The sequence below is a fragment of the Pan troglodytes genome, chromosome 9, assembly GCF_028858775.2.
Source record: "Pan troglodytes isolate AG18354 chromosome 9, NHGRI_mPanTro3-v2.0_pri, whole genome shotgun sequence".
Taxonomy (NCBI): Eukaryota; Metazoa; Chordata; class Mammalia; order Primates; family Hominidae; genus Pan; species Pan troglodytes.
The window spans coordinates 53128019-53152486 of NC_072407.2; the positions used below are offsets into that span (position 1 = coordinate 53128019).

General features: G+C 35.6%; 1 protein-coding gene across 8 annotated transcripts in view; it reads right to left on the reverse strand.

Moving 5' to 3' along the window:
• Positions 1–24468, reverse strand: part of LOC451185 (glutamate carboxypeptidase 2) — a 71215-nt gene that overhangs the window by 9784 nt on the left and 36963 nt on the right. For 5 of the 8 annotated variants that reach the window (XM_024347138.3, XM_024347135.2, XM_024347131.3 and 2 more), the window contains 8 exons: positions 23922–24004; positions 21922–21985; positions 17427–17494; positions 10670–10761; positions 9437–9527; positions 6934–7198; positions 6552–6633; positions 1336–1428 (listed from right to left, as the gene is read on the reverse strand). In XM_024347138.3, coding sequence (XP_024202906.1) covers positions 1336–1428; positions 6552–6633; positions 6934–7198; positions 9437–9527; positions 10670–10761; positions 17427–17494; positions 21922–21985; positions 23922–24004 — 838 coding nt within the window. The remainder of the gene's footprint in view (positions 1–1335; positions 1429–6551; positions 6634–6933; positions 7199–9436; positions 9528–10669; positions 10762–17426; positions 17495–21921; positions 21986–23921; positions 24005–24468) is intronic. The other 3 variants (XM_024347132.3, XM_024347133.3, XM_063784004.1) reach the window with 1 other exon arrangement.

A 24468-nucleotide genomic window follows, 5' to 3' on the forward strand; every position in this document is an offset into this window, starting at 1 on the left:
TCTGAGAGATCAAGTAACTAAATGATTTGTCTCAAGGCACACGACAAGTAACTGCTGATTTTTTAATATATCATGCTACCCCCTACATTATAGCACAATTGTAATCATTACAGTCTTGCTTGTGGTCAGCCAACCCTCTATTGTGTTTTTTTTTGTCTTTTTTTAAAAAGTCACACTACCATGTTAGAATACTTAATATAGAGTTTGAAGAATCATCAAAAACAATTTTGTAATGTTCCATGTGACCAAGGCAGAAAATGTTTTATAGAATGGGCTATGACAGTTCATGTAATAGCCCACAGAAGAGAAGGACAAACTCCATAGTAAAGATGTAAATAAGGCCAGAAGCAGTAGCTCATGCCTGTAATCCCATATATTAGGGAGGCCAAGGTGGGAGGATTGCTTGAGGCCAGGAGTTCTAGACGAGCCTGCGCAACTTAGGGACACCCTGTCGCTACAAGTGAACGTACAAATATTAGCTGGGCATGGTGGCATGTGACTGTAGTCCTAGCTTCTTTGGAGGCTGCTGCAGGAAGATTGGTTGAGCCCAAAAGTCTGAGGCTGCAGTGAGCTAAAATGCACAACTGAACTCTAGCCTGGGAGACAGAGTGGGACCCTGTCTCTTAGGAAAAAAAGGGGGGGTGGGGGATGGATAAAAATATGCTGCCACTGGTGATCTGATCCAGTCAACCTGCTTGGAAGATGCTCTTACTCCCACGCCCGACCCTTTGATAATCCCTAGAAAGAAAGTTAGGGCCATTTCTGGCTGTCCAATGATCTATCTCATTCTGCAATATTTAGAAGATCAACCTGGGGACAGTCAATGTTTGGCAGAAAAAAATCCAACTGTCAGGATTTAGGAGGAAATAAAATATCTAAATATCAACATTAGGGAAAAGAATAAATAAATATGTATTTATTATATACATTATATAGAGAGAGATGTTTGGGTTCTGTGTGTACATAAGTAAAAATATATTTAAAATAGAAAAGGAGCTAAAATTATACACACCAGAATATAACAATGATTTTATATTTTTCTGATAAAATTGGGGAGATTTTTATTTTCTGTCATGGCTTTCTGGATCTTCTATATTTTCTAAAATAAATTTATATTCTTTTATAATCAGAACAAAGATACTCAAAATAAAGATATGCAAAAATCATATTACATTATATGAAGAAACAATACAACTATCACTTACTACATATATTTTGAAATTTTCTATTTGCTTGCAAGAAATCAACTACAATATTTTTTCCACAGTGAAAAAAATAAAAATAATTAGAAGAAAAAGTGATATTACAGAAAGGAGTCATATTTTCTTTTCTTACCTATAAAAAGGCCTGTCTGGTAACCCTAATGGATCAATAAATGCTCTTTCCAGAAACATGAGTTGATCGTTCATCATTCTTAATAATATTGGGCTGAGAAAGAAAATGAATATAATTATAACTTCATGAAAATATGTTTCTACCCAGAAAATAAAAATTTCAGAACAAAACTGAATTTAGTTATCTCCAGGGATTGGTTTCAGGACCACCCTCTACACCAAAATTTGTGCATACTCAAGTCCTGCAAGGAGGACACATGTATGTGAAAAGTCGACCCTCCTCCTTTGTGGAATTTTTTTTTATTATTATACTTTTAAGTTCGAGGGTACATGTGCACAACGTGCAGGTTTGTTACACATGTATACATGTGCCATGTTGGTGTGCTGCACCCGTTATCTCACTCATAGGTGGGAATTGAACAATGAGAACACTTGGACACAGGGTGGGGAACATCACACACCAGGGCCTGTCGTGGGGTGGGGTGAGGGGGGAAGGATAGCATTGGGAGGTATACCTAATGTAAATGACAAGTCCTCTGTGGAATTAACAGGGTGAAAATGAACAAACTACCAAACAAATTAAATTGATCTCTCGGTATAATGATCCAGATTTAAGTCTAAAAGTTACTTAAAATTATATCGTTTCAAGTGATTTTCAGAATGGTTTAAGTACAGCGTTCTTGGAGCCTGATATGACTTTCTGGATTAACTTGCTCTGCCTCAGTGAGGAAATGTAGCTGTGTATGTGGAACCTGAAGCCACATCTGATCTCCCTTGGGTTAGCTGCCCCCAGTATAACTCTTACCACATGCTTAATCCCCCTTTCACATCTTAGTCTTCATGTTGTTAAGACAATGAGATAGGCAATTATATAAAATAGAAAATGTTTGTGGAACACATGGCTAGTAGTCCAAATGGAATGTAACAGTTTTTTTTAAGTTTCTATAATTCTCTTACTTTATATTTTTCATTAGTTTCTCATTAGCTACATCTGAGGTTCTCAGATTCAAGCCTGTAGAGTGAGCATCATTCTGTGATAAAAGTTCTAATATATCAAAGCTAAAAGAAAGATGATTGTTGAGATTTTTTCCACATAAATGAATTTACTCACTTAAAATACTTTTGTTCTAGATTTATGTCCATCCTACTTTTACATATTTTTAATGAAATCATTTTATGTATGCAATGCTAACGTTTTCAAATGTAAGCTTGAAAATAAAAGATTTAATTTGGCAAAATAAAAAGTTTTCCATATTTAAAAATAACAAGAATAGTCAGCCCTCCATATATGTGGGTTTTAGTCCTTCAATACTGTATTTTATTTTGTTTTCTTAAGAGATGGAGTCTTGCTCTGTTGCGCAGGCTGGAGTGCAGTGGCTTAATCATAGCTCAGTATAGCCTTAAACACCTGAGCTCAAGCAATTCCTCTGCCTCAGCTTCCTGAGTACCTGGGATTACAGTGAATAATACTGAATTTTCCATCTGTGTTTGCTTGCTAATGTGAAATCTATGGATAGAGAGGGCTCACTGTATTAATTGAAAAAAATTCATATATAAGTGGACCTGTGCAGTTCAAATCACTGTTGTTCAAATGTCAATTGTAAATTTTAACATTCTGTAATATGCAAATTAAGAACAATAACATACATAGCTATGACATCTTTAAAATCTTATAAAATACTATACTGCTCAGGCTTATAAAGGCACAGAAACAGTTGTATGTGCAAATGGAAAAAATAATAGTGATTTTTATTTACATTGGCATAATTAACTGATCAACCCAGATATACAAATATAGGCAAGATTTTCTTCACCTTAGGTATCCTAGCAATCTACTCACTGAAGTAATATCAATATTAAAATAAGATGACTTGCTAATGTTTAGTAAGATGCCTGGCAAATTATAAATATTTACCAAGTGATAACTAATAATATTCCTTTTATTTTTAAAGCTAAACCTATTATGAACACAACAGATGGTGATTACTTAAGTCTTTCAACAATATTTGGATACCTGCTATTTATCAAACACTCCCTGCTTTTACAGAACTTACATTCTAAAAGGAGTGTTGGGGTTGTTATTATAATAAGAATGATTCAATATAATTGAAAGTTTATCAGCAAGCTCTGAACACTTCAACAATGAGTTACTGAATTTAATATACTAATTATTTCACAATTTAATTAACTGAGAAAAATTACAATAAGCATGAATCATCTTATTCATTAATTTACTTCTTGCTTTTCATAATTTAGTTTTACTAAAAGAGCATTTAGTGATCATTTCCTATGTGCCAATTACTGTTCTGAATCTTTATACAAAATGTGATTTTTAATTTTCAGAGCAATTCTGCAAGTTGGGTAGGGTAACAGCCCCATTTTGTAGATGAGATAACAAAGGATCATGAGTTAAATAACTTGCCTAAATTCACACTAGAAAGTTTTAGAGTGAAATAGGAGATTGATATTGTTCTTTCAACTGCACCTTGCCGACAAAAGGAAAATAGGAACAACTTAAACTCCCATAATTTGGATTTGAGCTATTTTTAACATTTATGTATTTGGCATCATGAATTCAGATTCTGTGATAGTATAAAGGTAAATGAAACACAGAATACCTGTTAGCAACTCCGATAAACAGTTGAGACAATCGAATGAAGGATAATTTCAATAAGATGCTATGGGTTTCGGAATCAAATTCACAAAGAATTGCTACAAGTACAAAAACTCATGTGGCCACACACACGTAAATGCGCGCGTGAGCGTGCGTGCACACACACACACACACACGCATTTCTCTTTCTCTGTATCCTGTGTTAACGTCTTATATTCTTTGATGGGGCAAGAAGTGATACAAGAAAAGCAGGATAAAGTCATGTCTCTTCCTTAGATTTCAAAGTTCTGGTTGAGAAATTCAACATTCAGTTTAATTTACTTAGTCAGAATTTACTATTATTATGTGCAAAGCACTGCTCAGGTGTTTCAGAATTTGTAAATATCATATAGGGAACAGAGTGTATCTTTACTATCACTTACAGAAAATAAAACAAATATAGAAATACTAAAGGAAGGGGAAGCTGAGTGTGCTAAACAATAAGTGTCCTAAACAAACCACAATTCAAACCATGAGGCATTTTGTCAGAGGGAGAAAACATTTTTTCTTTTAAATACAAAAAGAAAACCAGTTTTATAGAATACATGGTGTTTGGGATCTCCTTAAAATGTATTTCTTATTGTTGACTTTTTTACTCACATATAAAAATTATAAAGAATTGAAAAGAATAGGAAAACAATTCTTCCAATATTCCCTGAGGATAGCACAATTATTATAATAATTCATTAATTCCCTTTAAGTTTTTCCTGTATTTGTTAAATAAAAATTAATCAAATTATATTTACAATTTTACAACCTTTTTGCTTACTTCATATTTTATTCTAAGTATCTTCTATTATGTTGTATTTCTAATAATCCATTGTTAGGATTATAAAATGTTCAAACTGGTGAATATCAAATTTTTTAGTAATTTCTCTTCTCTTAGGCATTAGGTTATTTTGAATTACTTGCTATTATAATTTTATACTTCAAATCTTTCTCCAGGCAGCCTTTCTTTTCCAAAATTGAGACTTTTTCCTAAGAAATAATCCAAGAAGTGGAAATACTATGTCAAAGCACAGGACTCTGTGACAGCTCTTGAACACATTAGCAATATGTATCTATCTTTTTCAAAAAGGCTAAAATAATTCATAATGCTATCAGAAAAGCATGGAGAGCATATGCTTCAGTGTACCAGCTACAGCAATGGGCAAACCAAGGTTTAAATTGTTATTAATGTGTTATAAAAATAACATCACATTACTTTCATTTGTATTTCTGAATTATGCATTAGTGAACTGCAATATTTTGCTATGTTTCTTTGCAGGTGTATCTTTGACAACATTTTTAAAATTATTTGTCTTGTTTCTTACCGATATTTTCAGCTGGTTCTTTTGGACTGTTTAAATTAATTTTCAAAAAATATTTTTATAATGTATATATTACTCTCCATTTTTGCTAGAAAATAAGTTTTCAACTTTCTTAATTTTTCTTGTGAATATTAATTTTTGTATTCTGAACCATTTCAAATGGTCTCAAATCTGATTGCATCATTTCCCCATTGCTTCTAAACTTGGCATCTTTCGAGAAATTTCCATTTTTACTAAATAATTCTTTACACCTGTTGTTTATGTTAGCATACAATGTGAAGTGCGATTCTGAATTTACTTTTATAGCAGTTATAGCAGGTACTAACATAGTTTATATAATATTATGGTTGAGTAATCTTTCCCCATTAATTTTTGCTGTATCATTTATTACTAATATTTCCTTATAGATCACCAAGCCTATTTCTACATCATCTACTGTAATCTTTTTATGTGTCCTTACATCAGCTCCTGGGGATTTGATATTTATATCATGATACTCTATTTAATACACAGATCTCTGCCCTCAAAATTATACTTTAAAAAAATTACCTTAGTATTCTCACCAAGTATTTTTCCTTCCATCTTAAAATTTTGTTCAAATTGTGTTGTACTTGTGTAATCTTACACAGAATTAATCCTAAATGTTTAACATTTCCAAAATTAATGGCTTCACAATATTTGCTATTCTGGATAAACAGAATTTTGCCAGATGGAAGTGGAAATAAGGAGCTCTATGTGGAGGTAATGACAAAAACAAAAGAGGAAGAAATCATGCTTTGAAAAATAAATAGTCTGGCTAAGTTATGATGTACAGATACTGAAAAAGCAAGAAATAAAACTGGAAACAGCTGGGGTCACACAGTAGAGGACCTTCAATGTTAAGCAGAGTATTTTGTAACCGATCAAATGGCAGGAGGGAGGGACTGACATTTCTGAGCAGCACAATTGCCACTCAGAATGTCGAAAGTAGGTCTTTTGAGATGGGGCAGCCCTACATAGGACGTGCTAGAGTGGAAAGACAGAAAACAGCAGGAAACGACACTTGTATACCTATGTAACAAACCTGCACGTTCTGTCCATGTATCCAGGAACTTAAAGTAAAACAAATTAAAAAAAAAGAAAACAGCAAGAAATTCCCAAAGCTAGTTCAGCAACAGTCATGTTAGTTTACTTTTAAATATATATATATATATATATATATATATATATATATATACACACATATACACATATGCACATATATGTAGAACATACTTGCTTTTGTCAAAGTCCTGGAGTCTCTCACTGAACTTGGAAGCAATTTCTGTAAAATTCTTTACTGCAGAAAAAAGTGAATCTGAAATAGAAATTGGGATCATCAAATGCTTAAAGAACATAATTTCTAATGGCACTGCTCTATAGTTCAAGAAAAGGAACAATATAGAAGCCATCATCTTTTGTGTTTTACAAGGTATTTATATTTTTATATTATAAGATGTGAGCATCCATAAAATGGAAAATACATTTATAGACATAAACAGAATATTGGATCACTTGAAATAGCAATAAATAATAAATGACCTAAGATAGCCCATTATATTTAGGAGATTAATAGGACCATACAGATGAGGAATTTGAAAAAGGAAAGGTAACATACCAAATGATACACTGTATGTCTTCATTTCCTGTGGATGTTTCATAGAAATATTGTAGATTTTGTCAGCATACTTTCTTAAAACTACAGCATAATCTCGACAATCAAAAGGGAGCACTATGGAATTGGCTAGCTCAAACACCATCCCTCCTCGAACCTGGGCCACAGTGAGGTGATATTTAAACATTGGATCATAAAACTTTTCCACCAACTCATATGTTTCATAGACACTGTGATACAGTGGATAGCCGCTGAATTTGTTTGTTTCCTACAGAAAAAATAACAAAACATATCTCTTATAGGATAGCTTACAAAAAAATGATTAGCACCATATTTACTATTAGTATTAGTAAGATTGGTCAGTGATGGATCAAGGAAAGTACCTAAGCATCTCAATAAGCTACATCCTAAATGGCTAATATTATGATACATAAACACATTCCAGGCTTGTATCAATTAAAATATGTGTATATGATATAACAAATATTATTTAAAAATTATTTGAAAGGGACCAAACTGGCTTGCCTCTAAGAATGCAGAAGATTGCATTCTTAGATTCATGTTTTAAGAATCTGAAAAAAAAGACAAGACAATCTTGCATTTGGATAAAAATAAGAAGACGAATTGTTAAAGGCAAGTACATAAGTATTACACAATATTATATAGGAGAAGACACTAAATTGCTTAATCACTAAAATTCCATGGGTAAATGATTGTCTGACAAGCAGTTTGCTGAAGGCTGGAGAGTCTGAGTGGTGAGGGGTGCAGTAGTGGATCCAAAATCTCACTAAGGAGAGAGAAGGGAGGCCCAGACAGGTGTCAGAAAAACCAAAAGTATAGGTAGAAGGAAGGACTTTTCAAACTGTGAATTGCTGGTTTATCACTTTTGATCATCTTAAGATGCTTATTTTTTATTATTAATATAAAAGGACATTTTATGTACTGATGTGTTGAAGAGACTGGGATTCTGGAATTACCCTGCCAGGGTTTGAATCTAGGCTTCAGGACTTACTACCAAAAACTTTAGGTGGTCATTTGACTTTTCTTTGTTGTAATTTTTTCATAGTAAAATGTAGACAATATTAATATTTATCCTCACTATCACCTCCTGCATAACTCTGCCTAACCTCCTACCTCACAGACAGGAGACTGAAGATTTTCCATCTGGGAAGAATAGCCCATGAAGAAAGGCTTACAGAAACTTAATGTCAACTCTAAATCACCAAATGTCTTTTCTGTATTTGGAGTTGAGCTCGATCTCTTATTATTGCAATATTCTTATTGGAATAGTTTTGGATGAACTCTTCCTTACCATTTTTATAACTGTGAGAATGATTTTTCTTTATAACATAAAATTTAAAATTGAAAAAGTATCAGGATTAAAATATTACTTATAAATATGGATGTATCATAAAAGTTGACAAAGGTTTCATCTGATGAACAGAAATCAGGGGTGGTATGAATATGAAATGGAAATAAGAAACAACTGTTTTTAATTATAAACCAGTGTTCTTATAAAACTACTTGACATTTTATAAACTATGTACCCAATTTACTTTGAAGAAAATGAAAACCATATATATATATATATATATATATATATATATATATATATATATATAAAATCAACAACAAAAGAAAGGGAATCATGACTTTTACACGTACACAGTGTATTATACTGATATGATTTGACTCTGTGTCCCCACCCAAATCTCACCTTGAATTATGATAATCCCCACGTGTCATGGGAGAGACTTTGTGGGAGGTAATTGAATCATGGGGGACGAGTTTTCCTGCACTGCTCTCGTGATAGTGAATAAGTCTCATGTGAGCTGATGGTTTTATAAAGGGAAGTTCCCCTGTATATGCTCTCTTGCCTGCTGCCAGGTAAGATGTAACTTTGCTCCTCACTCACCTTCAGCCATGATTGTGATGCCTCCCCAGCCATATGAAACTGTGAGTCAATTAAACATATTTCCCTTTTAAATGACCCAGTCTCGGGTATGTCTTTATTAGGAGCAGGAAAACAGACTAATATATATATACCATTTTTCATTTGTTTAATGACTTGTTATTTGTTTAATAATTGGAGATACAGTAAGAGATGGAAATCCAAATACACTCATTAATTTTGAATGATAATGGGGAGATACTAATTTTGAATAAGGAGGAGGGTGAAATCAAAGACAATTCCTACATTTCCAACTTAAATGACTGAGTGAATGCAATGCCACCAAATGAAACAGAAAATATGTTTAAAGGAGTACACAGAAGTTCACATTTGCAGACATGAGTATTGATACCAACTGACACTTGAATTTAGGGTTGGAATACCAGATACAGGAGTTATCCTACGTAGTAGTGATACTGTCAACCATTGAGACTTCTCCCTCTGCTTTCAAATTTCTCTATTCCTCTAATGCTTGAGTCACTTTTTGGAGTCAGAATTATTTGTTTAGTTAAAACATATTCATAAATAATCTTGGATAATTTGAGATTCACTTACCCAATTTTTAGTATACCGTGCTCTGCCTGAAGCAATTCCAAGTCGTTGGAAGAACACCTCAAAATCATTTCCAGATCCCAATTTGCTTATCCTTTTAGAGATAAAACAACAGAATTATTTCAAAGTAATTTGTTCATTAAGCACAGATTACATGTCCATTAAACTAAACCCCATTCTTACTATTATAAATGTAATTTTAAACATACAGCTTTAGACATGCAGCAAAAACATGAAAAGAATATTAATTTTGATCACAAAATATCTCCTTCTATGAGTATTTCGTGTAGGAATGACTATTTTATGTCACATTTTGTTAAAGGTTTCTGAAGTTGGAAAACATTTTCCTTAAGATTATTTCATTCCATTTATCATCTTTATTTGTTGTACATAATAGAGTGAAAAGCAAATATTTTTCAGATAATTTGGACATAAATTTTGCCCTTAATAATATAAATAGTGCTGTTGACATCGACAAACTCAGAGCACTGAGATATTTATTCTTCTTCCCTTGCTTGTGAAGATACAACCAATGTTGAAATGATGCTTGCATTTTTATTGCAATAAGCAAAATATTTGTTAACTATATGATATTCAGAAAAAGGATAATTACAAGGTGATGAGGTGGCAGAAAAACGAGGAAAATTACTTTTCACCATTATCTCTATCATGGGTTGAGTATCCCTAATCCAAAAATCCAAAATCTGTATCAAAACATTTCATGCACCCCAAAAATAAATACACCTACTACATACTCACAAAAATTAAAGATTAGAACATTTTTAAAAATGCTGCAAAATCCAAAAGTTTTTAAGCACCTACATGACACTGAAAGGAAATGCTAACTGAAGCATTTCAGATTATGAATTTTCAGATTAGGGATGTTCAACCAGTAAGTATAATGCAAATATTCCAAAATCTTAAAAAAATCCAAAGTCCAAAACACTTCTCATCCCACGCATTTCATATAAGAAATGACCAATCTTTACAATCTGTTGAAATGTTCCATATGTATATATTACGTATTCTAAAGATAAATCACATTTTGATATCCTGCAGATTTAACTACAAAACACACAGTAATATTTTATTTGTGAACCAAAGTAATGCTTTTCTTTATCAGATTTTAGACCATTTTGAAACTTAATTTTTCACTTAATGATTGAAAGAAAATATGCTTTTATTTTCAAAACAATCCCACACTGAATTCAGTGGAAACTTCATTCATTTGTTTACCTGGGCATGCCACTGAACTCTGGGGAAGGACTTTTTTTAGTCCAACTTTCATAAAGAGATTTGCCTTCAAAGCCTTCATCAGGGCTTTTCAGCTACACAAATTAAAAGAAAAAAAGAGAATACTTACAAATCAGATATATTAAAAACTAGATGTCCATTAACCAGAAGTGAGTAACTAAGCCACAATTCAGCAAAAACAAGGGATGCTATCCATACATTAGCAGTCATCAAGAATTATAAGTTTCTGACAAGTGGGAAAATACTCATGTGATTATATATAGGTGAACTATATTATAAAAATAAATGTATGAAGTGCATAGCATAAACAGGCTACACCAAATTCATACCAAGCCATTGTCTTTAGATGAATGGCATAGCGTATGATCTTTTTGTCTATTTTTCTGAATTAAAAGATACTACAGTCAAAACTATTTCTCATCTCACAACAAAGAAAATAAAAAGAAGTAAGCTGGTTAAGGGTAAGGATTCAATTTAATATTCTTTCTTGCCAGTAGGGTTGCCAAACTCATTCAATAATATACAATAAACCGCAATGTCTGTTCTTGTACCAGTATCATGCTGTTTTGGTTACTGTAGCCTCATAGTATAGTTTGATGTCTCCAGCTTTGTTCTTTTTGCTTAGGATTGCCTTGGTTATATGGGCTCTTTTATGGATCCATATGAATTTTAAATTTTTCAAATTCTGTGAAGAATGCCAATAATAGTTTAATAGGAATAGCACTGAATCTATAAATTACTTTGGGCAATATGGCCGTTTTAATGATATTGATTCTTCCTATCCATGAGCATGGAATGTTTTTTCCATTTGAATATGTCATCTCTGATTTCTTAGAGCAGCGGTTTGTAGTTCTCCTTGTAGAGATCTTTCACCTCCTGAGTTAGCTGTATTCATAGGTATTTTGTTCATTTTGTGGTAATTGTGAATGAGTGTTAATTTGTGACTTGGCTCTTGGCTTGTCTGTTGTTAGTGTATAGGAATGCTAGCAATTTTTGTACATTGATTTTGTATCCTGACACTGCTACAGTTGCTTATCAGCTTAAGGAGCTTTTGGGCTTTGACAATGGAATTTCCTAGATATAGAATAATGTCATCTGCAAACAGGGATAGTTTGACCTCCTCTCTTTTTATTTGAATGAGCTTTATTTTTTTGTCTTGCCTGATTACCCTGGCCAGCACTTCCAATACTATGTTGAATAGGAGTGATTAGAGAAGAATCCTTATTTTGTGTCAGTTTTGAAAAGGACTGCTTGTAGCTTTGGCCCATTCAGTACGATGTTGGCTGTGGGTTTGTCATATATGGCTCTTATTATTTGGAGGTTTGCTCCTTCAATACCTAGTTTATTGATAGTTTTTAACATGAAGAGATATTCAATGTTATTGAAAGCTTTTCTCTGCATTTATTGAGATAATCATGTGGTTTTTGTTTCTAGTTCTGCCTATGTGATTAACTGCATTTATTGATTTGCATATGTTGAATCAACCTTGCATCCCTGGGATGAAGCCTACTTGTTTGTGGTGGATAAGCTTTCTAATGTGCTGCTGGATTCTGTTTGCCAGTATTTTATTGAGGATTTTTGCATCATTGTTCATCATAGATACTGGCCTGAATTTTTGTTGCTGTTGTATCTCTGCCAAATTTTGGTATTGGGATGATGCTGGCCTCATAGAATTAGTTAGGGAGGAGTCTCTCCTCCTAATTATTTGGCAATAGTTTCAATAGAAATAGTACCAGCCCTTCTTTGTACCTCTGGTAGAATTAAGCTGTGAATCCATTTGGTCCTCGGCTTTTTTTGGTTGGTAAGCTATTTATTACTGCCTCAGTTTCAGAACTCATGATTGGCCTGTTCAGGGATTCAATTTCTTTCTGGTTCAGCCTTCAGAAGGTGTATGTTTCCAGGAATTTATCCTTTTTTTTCTTTTTCCTTTTCTTTTCTTTTTTTTTCTGTTTTTGTTTTGTTTTTTGATGAAGTCTTGCACTGTCACCTGGGCTAGAGTGCAATTGCGTGATCTCTGCTCACTGCAACCTCGTTCACGCAATTCTCCTGCTTCAGCCTCCCGAGCAGCTGGGATTACAGGCACCTGCCACCACACCCAGCTAATTTCCATTTCTTCTAGATTCTTTAGTTTATGTGCATAGAGGTGTTTATAATGTTCTCTGATGTTTGTATTTCTGTGGGGTCAGTGGGAATATTCCCCCTTATCATTTCTGACGGTGTTTATTTGAATCTCATCACTTTTCTTTTTTATTAGTCTAGTTAGCACTCTATTTTTTATTAATTTTTTTCAAAAAATCAGCTCCTGGATTCGTTAATATTTTGAAGGGTTTTTCATGTCTCCAACACCTTCAGTTCAGCTGTGGTCTTGGTTACTTTGTGTCTTCCGCTAGCTTTGGGGTTTGTTTGCTTTTGTTCCCTAGTATATTTAGTTTTGACACTATGCTGTTAACTTGAGATCTTTCTAATGTTTTTTTCTTTTTTTTTTTTGAGACGGAGTCTCTCTCTGTTGTCCAGGCTGGAGTGCAGTGACGTGATCTCAGCTCACTGCAACCTCCACCTCCCGGGTTCAAGCGATTCTCCTGCCTCAGCCTCCCGAATAGCTGGGACTACAGGCACCCGCCACCACGTCTGGCTAATTTTTTGTATTTTTAGTAGAGACGGGGTTTCACTGTGTTTGCCAGGATGGTCTCGATCTCCTGACCTTGTGATCTGCCCTTCTCGGCCTCCCAAAGTGCTGGGATTACAGGTGTGAGCCACCACACCTGGCCAGATATTTCTAACTTTTAATGTGGGCATTTAGTGCTATAAATTTCCCTTTAAATTCTGCCTTAGCTGTGTCCCAGAGATTCTGGTGTGTCATATCTTTGTTCTCATTAGTTTCAAAGAACTTCTTGATTCCTGCTTTTATCTCATTATATACCCACAAGTCATTCAGGAGCAGGTTATTCAATTTCCATGGAATTGCATAGTTTTGAGTGAATTTCTTACTCTTGATTTTGAATTTGCACGGCAGTACAAGAGACGTTTTTAATTTCATTTATTTTGCTTTTGCTGAGGAGTGTTTTACTTCCAATTATGTGATGAATTTTAGAGTAAGTGCCATGGGCTGATGAGAAGAATGTCTATTCTGTTGTTTCTGGGTGGAGAATTTTGTAGATATCTATCAGGTCCATTTGATCCAGTACTCAGTTTAGGCCATGAATATCTTTGTTATTTTATGTTTTGAAAATTAATTAATATTTTCAATAGGCTGTTAAAGTCTACCACTATTATTGTGTGGGAGTCTAAGTCTCTTTGAAGGTCTCTAAGAACTTGCCTTATGAATCTGGGTGCTCCTGTATTATGTGCATATATATTTAGGACAGTAAGCTCTTCTTGTTGAATTGAATCCTTCACCGTTACGTGATGCCCTTCTTTGTCTTTTTTTTATCTTTGTTGGTTTAAAGTCTGTTTTGTCAGAAACTAGAATTGCAACTCCTGCATTTTTCTGTTTTCTATTTGCTTGGTAGACTTTCCTTCATCTATTTATTTTGACTTATGTGTGTCATTGCATATGAGAAGGGTCTCTTGAAGACAGGATACCAATAGGTCCTGGTTCTTTATCCAGCTTGCCACTCTATGTATTTTAATTGGTGTATTTAGCCCATTTACATATAAGATTAGAATTGAAATGTGTGGATTTGATCCTGTCATCATGATGTTAGCTGGTTATTCTGCAGACTTATGTGATTGCTTTATAGTATCACTGGTCTGTGTACTTCAGTGTGTTTTTGTCATGGATGGTGACAGTCTTTCCTGTCCATATTTAGTACTTCTCTCAATAACTCTTGTTAAGACAGGTCTGGTGGTAACAAATTCCCTCAGCATTTGCTTGTCTTGAAAGAATCTTATTTCTCCTTCACGTATAAAGCTTAATGTGGTCGGATATGAAATTCTGGATTGGAATTTATTTTTTCTAAGAATGTTGAACATTGGCCCCCAATCTCTTCTGGCTTGCAGGGTTTCAGCTGAGAGGTCCACTGTTAGGCTGATGGGCTTCCCTTTGTAGGTAACCTGGCCTTTCCCTCTAGCTGCCTTTAACATTTTTTCTCTCATTTTGTCCTTGGAGAATCTGATGAGTATGTGTCTTGGGGATGATCTTCTCAAGTAGTATCTTACTGAGGTTCTCTGCATTTCCTGAATTTGAATGTTGGCCTATCTAGCTATGTTGGGAAAATTCTCATGGATTATATCCTGGAATATGTTTTCCAAGCTGGTTCCATTCTTCCTATCTCTTTCAAGTACACCAATCAGCCATAGATTCAGTCTCTTTACATAATCACATATTTCTTGGTGGTTTTATTCATTCCTTTTTCTCTATTCTTGTCTGCCTGTATTATTTCAGAAAGACAGTCTTCAACTCTAAGATTCTTTCCTTCACTTGGTCTATACTGCTATTAATACTTGTGACTGCATTGTGAAGTTGCTGTAGTATTTTTCAGCTCTATTCTTCTCTAAACTGGCTCATTTTACTGTCAGTTCCTGCAATGTTTTAACATGATTTTTAGCTTCCTAGAATTGGGTTACAACACGCTCCTTTACCTCAGTAAACTTTGTCCCTATCCATATTATGAATTCTACTTCTGTCATTTCAGGCATCTCAGCCTCAACCCGGTTCCGAAACCTTGCTGGAGAAGTGATGCAGTCATTTGGAGGAAAGAGGGCACTGTGGCATTTTGAGTTTTCAATGTTCTTGTACTGATCCTTTCTCATCTTTGTGGGCTTATCTGCTTTCGATCTTTGAGGTTGGTGACCTTTGAGTGGAGCTTGTCCTTTTTTTTCTTTTCTTTTCTTTTTTTTTTTTTTTTAAACAGTCTAGCCACTTTTCTGCAGAGCTGCTGTGTTGTGCTGGGGGGTCGACTCCAATCGCTAGTTGCCTCAGATTTTACAGTACCTGGAGGAATCATCGGTGATGGCTGTGAAACAGTAAAGAATGCAGCCTGCTTCTTACTGTAGGACCTCCATCCAAGGGAGTTATAGACATGTTGCCAGCCTGAACAGACCTGTAGGAGGTGGCTGGAGACCCCACTAGGAGGTCTTACCCAGACAGGAGGAAAAGGATCAGGGACCCAGTTTAAAAAGTAGCCTGGCCACGTTTTTGTAGAGCAACTGTGCTGTGGTGAGGGTCCACTTCAGCCCTCGGTTGTCTTGGACACTCCGAAGTCTGAAACCTGGGATGGCTAAGTCACCCAAACAGCAAAGATGGTGGTTTGCCCCTCCTCCTGGCAGCTCCATCCCAGGGTGTCCTAAAACCAGAGAACACCAGTGGGGTAGCCAGAAACCCTAGTTGGGAGGCTCCACCCATTGATGAGGAACGCAGTTGGGGATCTGCTTTATAAGGAAGTCTGGCCACGTTTTTGTGAGGCCACTGTGCTGTGCTGGGGTACCGCTTCCACCCCCAGTCATCTTGGGCTCTCCAAAGCCTAAAGGTGGGAATGGCTAAGCCACCCAAACAGCAAAGATGGCAGCCCACCCCTCCACCCCCACCTCCCTGCCCCCCACCACCACCCAAGAGCTCTTTCCCAGATAGGCACAACACTGCTACCAGTGGCTGGCTGGAAATCCAAGCCAGTGGGTCTTATCCTGTGAAGTGCTGTGGAAGTGGGGCCTGCAGACCATCACTGCTCAGGCCCTTGAATTCGGCCTCTTTTTTATGGGTATGTATGGGGGTCTAACCTCCTGCTGTGCTGGAGTTGCAGTTACTTTTGCCATGAAGCCTGGAAAGCTGGTGTATCTAAAGCTCCTGTGTCTCCGTGCATGCCTAAGTGGCTGTTCTGCTAAGACTCCATGCAGCTGTGTATCAGACTGAAGGCCCTGGTGGAGTGGGTTCACAAGGGTATCTGCTGACCTAAGGGTTGTAAAGATCCATGGGAAAAGCATGGTTTCCTGGGGTTGCACATTCGCTCATCATTTTCCTGGGTTGGGGAGGTTCCCTTGACTCTGTGTCATTCCCAGGTGGGCCGTCGTCCTGCCTTGCTTTTCTCCATTCTCCTTGGGTTGGGTTGTTTCCTTGATTAGTCCCAATGTGAGTATCTGCTCGTTTCAGTTGAAGGTGCTGTATTTACTTGCCCCTTCAATTTCTCTTTGTGAGAGCCACACACCATAGTTGCTTCTAGTCAGTCATCTTGGTCACTCCTCCATTCCATTCTTTTGAAACCAAAGCTTAATGGCATTTAAATTTTATTTATAATCCCTATCTGAAAAAATGTAATTGTGATCTCATCTAGCCTCTGTCCCTGGAAGCCAGCACCTGGTATTCTTATGAATATTCTTTCTCAATCAGTTAGAACATTTAATGATTCCTGTGTTCTGAATTAATTGGTATCACTATACTGAAGAGTATAAACAAGTTTTTTAATTAAGGAGTTGAGCCATAGGACCGAGTCTTGGTTCGGCTACCGTACAAGTTGTGTGTGACTTTGGTGGCCAATGTTCTTTGAGCTCAGTTTCACTGTTTTAAGAATGGAGATGGTAGACATGATGCTACTAATGGGCTACCTCACAGTGGTGTGGTGAGAAATGAGGCAATCTGTGTAAACAGTTTACTAGATGTGATGGTCTGTGAAGATGTGATGTCATATATGTTATATGAAATGAAGACAAGAAGTTATAAAACACCACCAATGTTTAACATAATAATACCTCAAGAAAACATCATTTGTAGAATTTGGGTTTTCTTAAATTATATGTAATTATATACCTCTTTTGTTAGGTTGTATACCAAGCTGTACATCAGCGGTGTACAATCAACTCTCAGAGTGTAGTTTCCTGAAAAATAAGAAAAGAATAGATTTTAAAATTTAATTTCTTTCTGTTATTATTTTCTTCAAAGACCACTGCTAAATTCCTACCAGAATGATTGTTTTAAAACCTGATTTCAACTGTAACTCTCCAATGGCTTCCCAACTAACTCTGTAAAGTCCATCATTCTCACCATGGCCCACACTGCCATATATGAAACCCTAGGTCACCTCTCAAAATCTGCATTTTACATTCTGCCCAAGAATACTCCCTCAGTATCTTTGCACACACTGTCCTTCCAGCCTGGAACAGTATTCTGCATTATATCTGCATGACTTACTCCTCCTCCTCTGGTCTAATGTCATGTTTTTCTGAGAGATTTCCCCTGATCACCCTACCTAAAATAGCACTCTCTTACCCCCTAATTTTAGCCACTCTCTCTTTTAACCTTGGCTCATGTTTCTCTATATTACTCATCTATTTAACATAAAACATATTAAGTACTTGTCTTTTTATTATTGGCCCTCCCACTAGACGATAAGTCCCCTGGGATAAGGTGCACTCTCTTGTTTGCTGCCATACCCCAAGTGTTTAGAACAATCCTAGAATTTGGCATTTAACCAATCAATATTTGTTGTAACAATGAATTTGTGAACCAGGTGCTCTTCTTAGAGTTTCAGTCCCCATTCCTCAGGAGGGGGCTGGTGGTTGTGACAATCAAGTGAAGCACCCAGGAGAGGTGTTCTTGGGAAGCCAAGACAGCACAGGGAGGGGCTGCTGACTCAGGAGGAGTTTTGGGGGAGGGAAGTCAAGACAAATTCACAAACTTGGAGAGGGGACTCTTGAACTGGGTTTTCTAGAACCAGGACACAGTTGGGGGGAAAAATGGTATTTGCAGCTAAAGGCATAGCCTGTGTGAATGCCCAGAAATGTAAAAGCACATGAAACACTCAGAGGATGGCAACTAGCTTTTATCCCAAAGCCTCAGATCCATGTTTGAGAACAGCAAAAGTTGAGGCTTTTAAAATAGTGACACCACAACAGAATTGTTTATGGAACTTAAATATTTGATTTTAGATTCTAAAATTTATCTGGAAGAATAAATATGTACAAACAGCCAATGTAATTTTTAAAACAGAAGTGCTTATAAGAGTGGAAATTGGGGAGTGGAGTAGTTTGGCAGCATTTATTACAATTTAATTGCCCACATCTGAAGACCAAATAAATATACTTGTAGCTCTCTACCCTCTCCTCACATTATACCAAAAAAGCATGCAAATAAAATAATATTAACCACAACAAACTGAAGCAATCTGTCCAGCAGCTAGAAAACTGATACAAAATTTGTCCTATTGAATACATTGTAGATTTTTGTTGTCTGGTGGTAGTGTTTGTTTTTTAAGTGAAACAGAGATATGTGCTGATATGGAAAGTTTTTCATAATGTGTTGCTGAATGAAAAAGGCAAGTTGTAGAACCATTTAGCTGTAATATGATACCAAATACCTGTATAAGGTGGTGAGAGACAATAGAGTGTAATGGTTAGAAGGGTAAAGTTGGAACAGATCAGTCTGATTTGAGTCTAAGCTCAACCCTTCACTAGCTGTGTGGCCTTGGGAAAATTACTTAACCTCTCTGAGTGTCAGTTTCTTCTTTTATACAAAAGGGATAATAAAAATATTTACTTACTTATCTCAGAGAGTTATTGTGAGTACTGAATAATTTTTTTACGTGTAAAGCACCTGAGATAGCACCCACTACGCTCTTGGTGCTTTGTGAAGCTAAATTCTATATATTAATGCCAACATGATGGAAACACCCAAAACTGAGGACAGTAATACCTTTGGAGAGAGGACTAAGTTTGAGAGTAGTTTGCATTGGGGAGTTTCGCTTTATTTGTAAATTTTACATTTTAACATTAGAAATTTCAGAATCTATGATTATTTGTATTATTTGAGAAAGAAACATTAATACAATGTAAAAATATAAAACAAGTGAGATGAATGGTGTCCCAATCATATAGTACCTCCTGTCCTTTGTTCTCGATTTTGAAAATTATAGAGACACAATGGAGCAATTTCAAGCCAGGGATGACATAAGTAGCAAAGCTTAATGAGTTTTTAAAATACATTAAAATATCAAATCTTAAAAAACTATGGCCAAGTATGGTGCCACACACCTGTTTTCCCAGCTACTTGGGAGGCTGACGGGGGAGGATCAGTTGAGCTCAGGAGTTTGAAACTATCCTGGACAATACTACAAGATCTCATTTCAAAACAACAATAACAACAACAACAACAACAACAAAACAGAAAAAAACTATCAATAAAGAGAACGTTATTCTACGTTTCAAGAAAATATATTTGGAGTATTTATTCTGGGTGGGCATATAATATACATATATATACATATATATATTTCACCTTATTATGTGTTTTAAGTAGGTGTAATGATACTAATCAAAGTTAACTTTTTTTGACATTTACTCTGTGCAAGGCACAGGTCTGGGAGATTTGCAAATGTAACTTTTTTTGCCCTTACAGGAGCCTTTGAGATAGGAGCTCTTAGAAGTTATATTTAGAAGTGAGAAAACTGAGGCACAGAAAGTAAGTAGCTTGGGTCACACAAATAGGAAGTTGCAGGGCCAGGAATGAATCCAGGCATCTGACGCCAAAGGTCAAGCTCTTAGCCACTACCCTAAGAGAAGGAGAAAAGAATAACCAAATGCACTGTGTAAACTAACTTTCAGAACAGTGTAGCTCAGAGGCATTGACAAAGAAGAAAAGGAAGGTTGGGAGCTGTGGCTCAGACCCGTAATCCTAGCATTTTGGGAGAACAATGTGGATAGACAGCTTGAGCCCAGGAGTTTGAGACCAACCTGGGTAATATGGTCAAACGTCATCTCCACTAAAAATACAAAAATTAGCTGGACGTCTAGCATTTGCCTGTAGTCCCAGCTACCAAGGAGGCTGAGGTTGGAGGATCACTTGAGCCTGGGAAATCAAGACTAGTGAGCCATGATCGCTCCACGCACTCCAACCTGGGCTGCGGAGTGAGACCCTGACTCAAAACAAACAAGCAGACAAACAAAAAAACAGAAGAAGAACAGAAACAGAAAAAAACAAACAAACAAACAAAAAACAGAAAAAGAACAGAAACAAAAAAACACAAAAAAAAAACAGAAAAAGAAAAAGAAAATGCCAACGTGACTCCATCAAGGTCTCATGTTCCGAGTGTTGACATGGCAAATTTACTAATACACTAAAGAAAATATTCTAAAAAATTCCCCCTTCATTCATTTAGTCCTTTTTTTTTTTTTTGCAACCGTACCACAAATATTTATTTAATAAGACATTAGGAATCTAGGAGTGAATAAGCAAGATACTGTCTGTTCCTTGTTAAAGAATACAGTCTATTACTTGTAAAACAAATAATTACTTAATAATGACAGTGATGAGTGCCATGAAGACATGTCTTCCCTGAAAAAGTAACATTTCAAAGGAGGGTCTAAGGATAAGGATTAAACACATAAAGAGGTGTTGAAGAGCAATCTGAGTGTAGAGAACAGGAGTGCAATGGCTGGGATGTTGCATATGGTCAAGATATAGATATATTAGTGGAGCTGGACTGTAGTGAAAATGGACTCTTTCATTTTCATGAAAATCAATCTGAGATTTCCTTTAGTTTGGTCCTTTGCTTATTAAACGTATTTCCATTCTTCAAAGTCAGCCTCAAATGCCTATCCCCTTTCTCAAGCCTTTCCTGAAGTTTTTATTATCCTTTCCTCTGAACTCCCAGAGTGGTTTTATCCTACCCTTTCTAAAGTACCTGCATACATTATAATTCAAGATTGATTTACTATATTATCTATACTGAGTGCGCCACCACGCCCGGCTAATTTTTGCATTTGTAATATCTATGGGGTTTCACCATGTTGGCCAGGCTGGTTTCGAAATCCTGACCTGAAGTGATCCACCCGCTTCAGCCTCCCAAAGTGCTGCGATTACAGGCGTGAGCCACCGCACCCCACAAATGATACTTTTTTTCTACACCATTCTAAATTATAGAACTCTTTAGGTCCCTGAGTTAATCATTCAACAGATACTTACTAAATTCCTGCTGTATATAAAAAGAAATCTGCCAGATGAAGCTAATCAAAGAATGCTGCTTTTCTGAATTAGTACTCTATACTTCAAAGCAAAAAAAAAGTAAGAAAAGAAAGAAAAGAAAAGAGAAAAGAAAACAAAAGGAAAGGAAAGAAGAAAAGAAACACCTGTTCACCTAGGGCTCACCCAACTCTCAACTAGGGTTCATACACTGCTTCCTGTCAGAGGTTGCAGTAGATTCCCTAACCACACGTTAATGCATAGCCTTCCTTGTTAGTGCATAATTTATTAACTAGACTGCTGCTCCTAGTTTAATCACATCTTTTCTTATGAGACCAACGATATTCACCTTCTATAGATGAGTCAGCATTAATATAAGCCACGCCACGCTCTTGAAGGAGTCTTGAATTCTCCTATAATAAAAAGGAAAACTATAAATATAAAGTTATAACCCACTCCCCCTCCCCCACAAAATGCACATCTACATTTAATGTATGTAGATTTCTAATTGAGCTGACCCATATTAACGACAAATTTGACATAAGAAATTCTCATAAAAGAGCTGCTTTGAAAGAATTTCAATAAAGATTACTGGTAGGAAACAACAAGCAAAACTTGTTAAAAGCTAATATTTAAGATGAAATTGTCCATATACTTATGGTAAGTGGAAAATGAGTTAATTTCTTAACCATACTGTAGTTTATCCTTCAAAAAGTTGTCTTAGCAAACATGAATGACCTAAGAGACTTTTCAGTGAAAATCTTCCTATAAACATCTCATTATTTAAGCAGAGAATCTTGTCTGATTCACATGGAATGAAGGTATTTTAAGTGTATGAAATTTTAAGTTAAATTTCATATTATGAAAAATAAGTGAACTTAAATCATCTCCTGACCATGAAGTCAGGCTCTCCTGTAGGATGGTACCATCTCCTGGTCAATATTGATAATTGCACACTTTTAGAACAAAGCGTAGCAAAGTTTTTTGAGATATCAATGTGAATTCTGAGTCTCTAAAATACATAATTTCCTAAGCATTCTGACTATAAGATAAAAAATGAAAAAAATACAACTGTAAGTGAAAAAAATAATTTGAAAGACACAAATTACACCGTCAAAATATTAGGTTCTTCCAGATAGTGGCAAAATTCTTTCTTATAAAACTTTGACTAAGTCTACAGGAGCACCATTTTTTTTTTCAAAGAAAATTAAAGTCCACAGGGTTTCACATAATATCTGGAGTATGAAAGGAGCCAATAAATATTTACAGCATGACTGGAAATTAATGGAATAAACATTGACTTTGCATATATTTACTTTATAGCTAACGTTTCTGTTATATAAAGCCAACAATACATGCAGGTAAAATTACTTTTCAAATGGCTTAGTAAATATTCTGTGGTGGAAATTTCTGCCTTACTTTTAGCATAATTTAACATAGAGCAGGTCATTATGAATTAAGAAAGATAAATGAAAAGTATACCTTACAGCCAGGCGTGGTGACGCACGCCTGTATTCCTAGCACTTTGGGAGGCCGAGGCAGGCATATCACTTAAGCTCAGGAGTTTGAGGCCAGCCTGGCCAACACAGCAAAACCCTGTCTCTATTAAACATAAAAAAATTAGCCAGGTATGGTGGCACATGCCTGTAATCCCAGCTACTCAGGAGCCTAGGGCAGGAGAATTGCTTGAACCCGGGATGCTGACGCTGCAGTGAGCAGAAATCACATCACTGTACTCCAGCCTGGGCAACAGAGCGAGACTCTGTATAGTTAGCTTTAGGAGATATTTTGGAAAGCGTAATAGAATCATGATAGAAATCAAACATGATACAGGAAAATTTGGCTTCATGGTCAGGAAATAGAGACAATTTAACTTCATATTTTTCATAAATTTGAAATAGTTTAATTCCCTTTGAATCAGACAAGATTCTCCATTTAAATGACATGTTTATGGCAAGATATTCACTGAAAAGTCTGTTAAGTCGTTCATGTTTGCTAAGACAATATTTTGAAGAACAAACTACAATATGATTAAGAAACTAACTCCTTGTTTTGATGTTTGGTTTCTAGCATATCTACTTATTTACTCTCATACTCCCAGGAAATAAAGATAAATTAATTTTGACAATTGACATTAAGTGGCTCTAAAAGGTTCAAACAAAACTTAGTTCTTTAGCAACAGAGATTTTTATTGCTGATTTTTGAACAAGAATATGTTACTTCAGATTTTGGGGAAAAAACTTTGAATACTTTCTCATTATATTCACTTCTTATTTTTATGTGCTTGGCAAATAAGTCCTGGCTACTTTATTTTATAAAAATTTATATTATAGCAAATTACCAACTAACCTCTGCCCACTCAGTAGAACCAAGAAGACCAAATTCTTCTGCATCCCAGCTTGCAAACAAAATTGTTCTTCTAGGTCTCCACCCTAAAATGTATGTGTATATATAAATGATAGAAAAAAAATTCATAATATACCCAGGACACTACCAAGCCCAGATTGGAAAAAAAAAAAAAAAGTCATTGATGGTTTGGGAAGGGCAAATTGTAGTAAAAAATCTTTACTTAAGTAACTTTCTTTTGTAAGATTTTAAAGTTGTCAATACAAAATAGCACAATTACATAGAAAAGGGGGGAAATGTGACAGTAAAAATCTTGCAAGATCATAAAACATTCTAATAGGTTTATAATGATTCGCTATGCATAGGAAGTCATTGGTGGTCTGCAACTGCCTAGAACAAAGAAAGAAATTTCTAGATGCATTTGGTATTCTGAAAGCAGATATAACTGAAAGAAAATCCTTTAGAACTCTTTCCTGTTGTTCTGACATCAAATGAACAATTGTTCAATATCAGCTGGTCCGTATGCTTTCACACCATTCTCTGCCAGAAT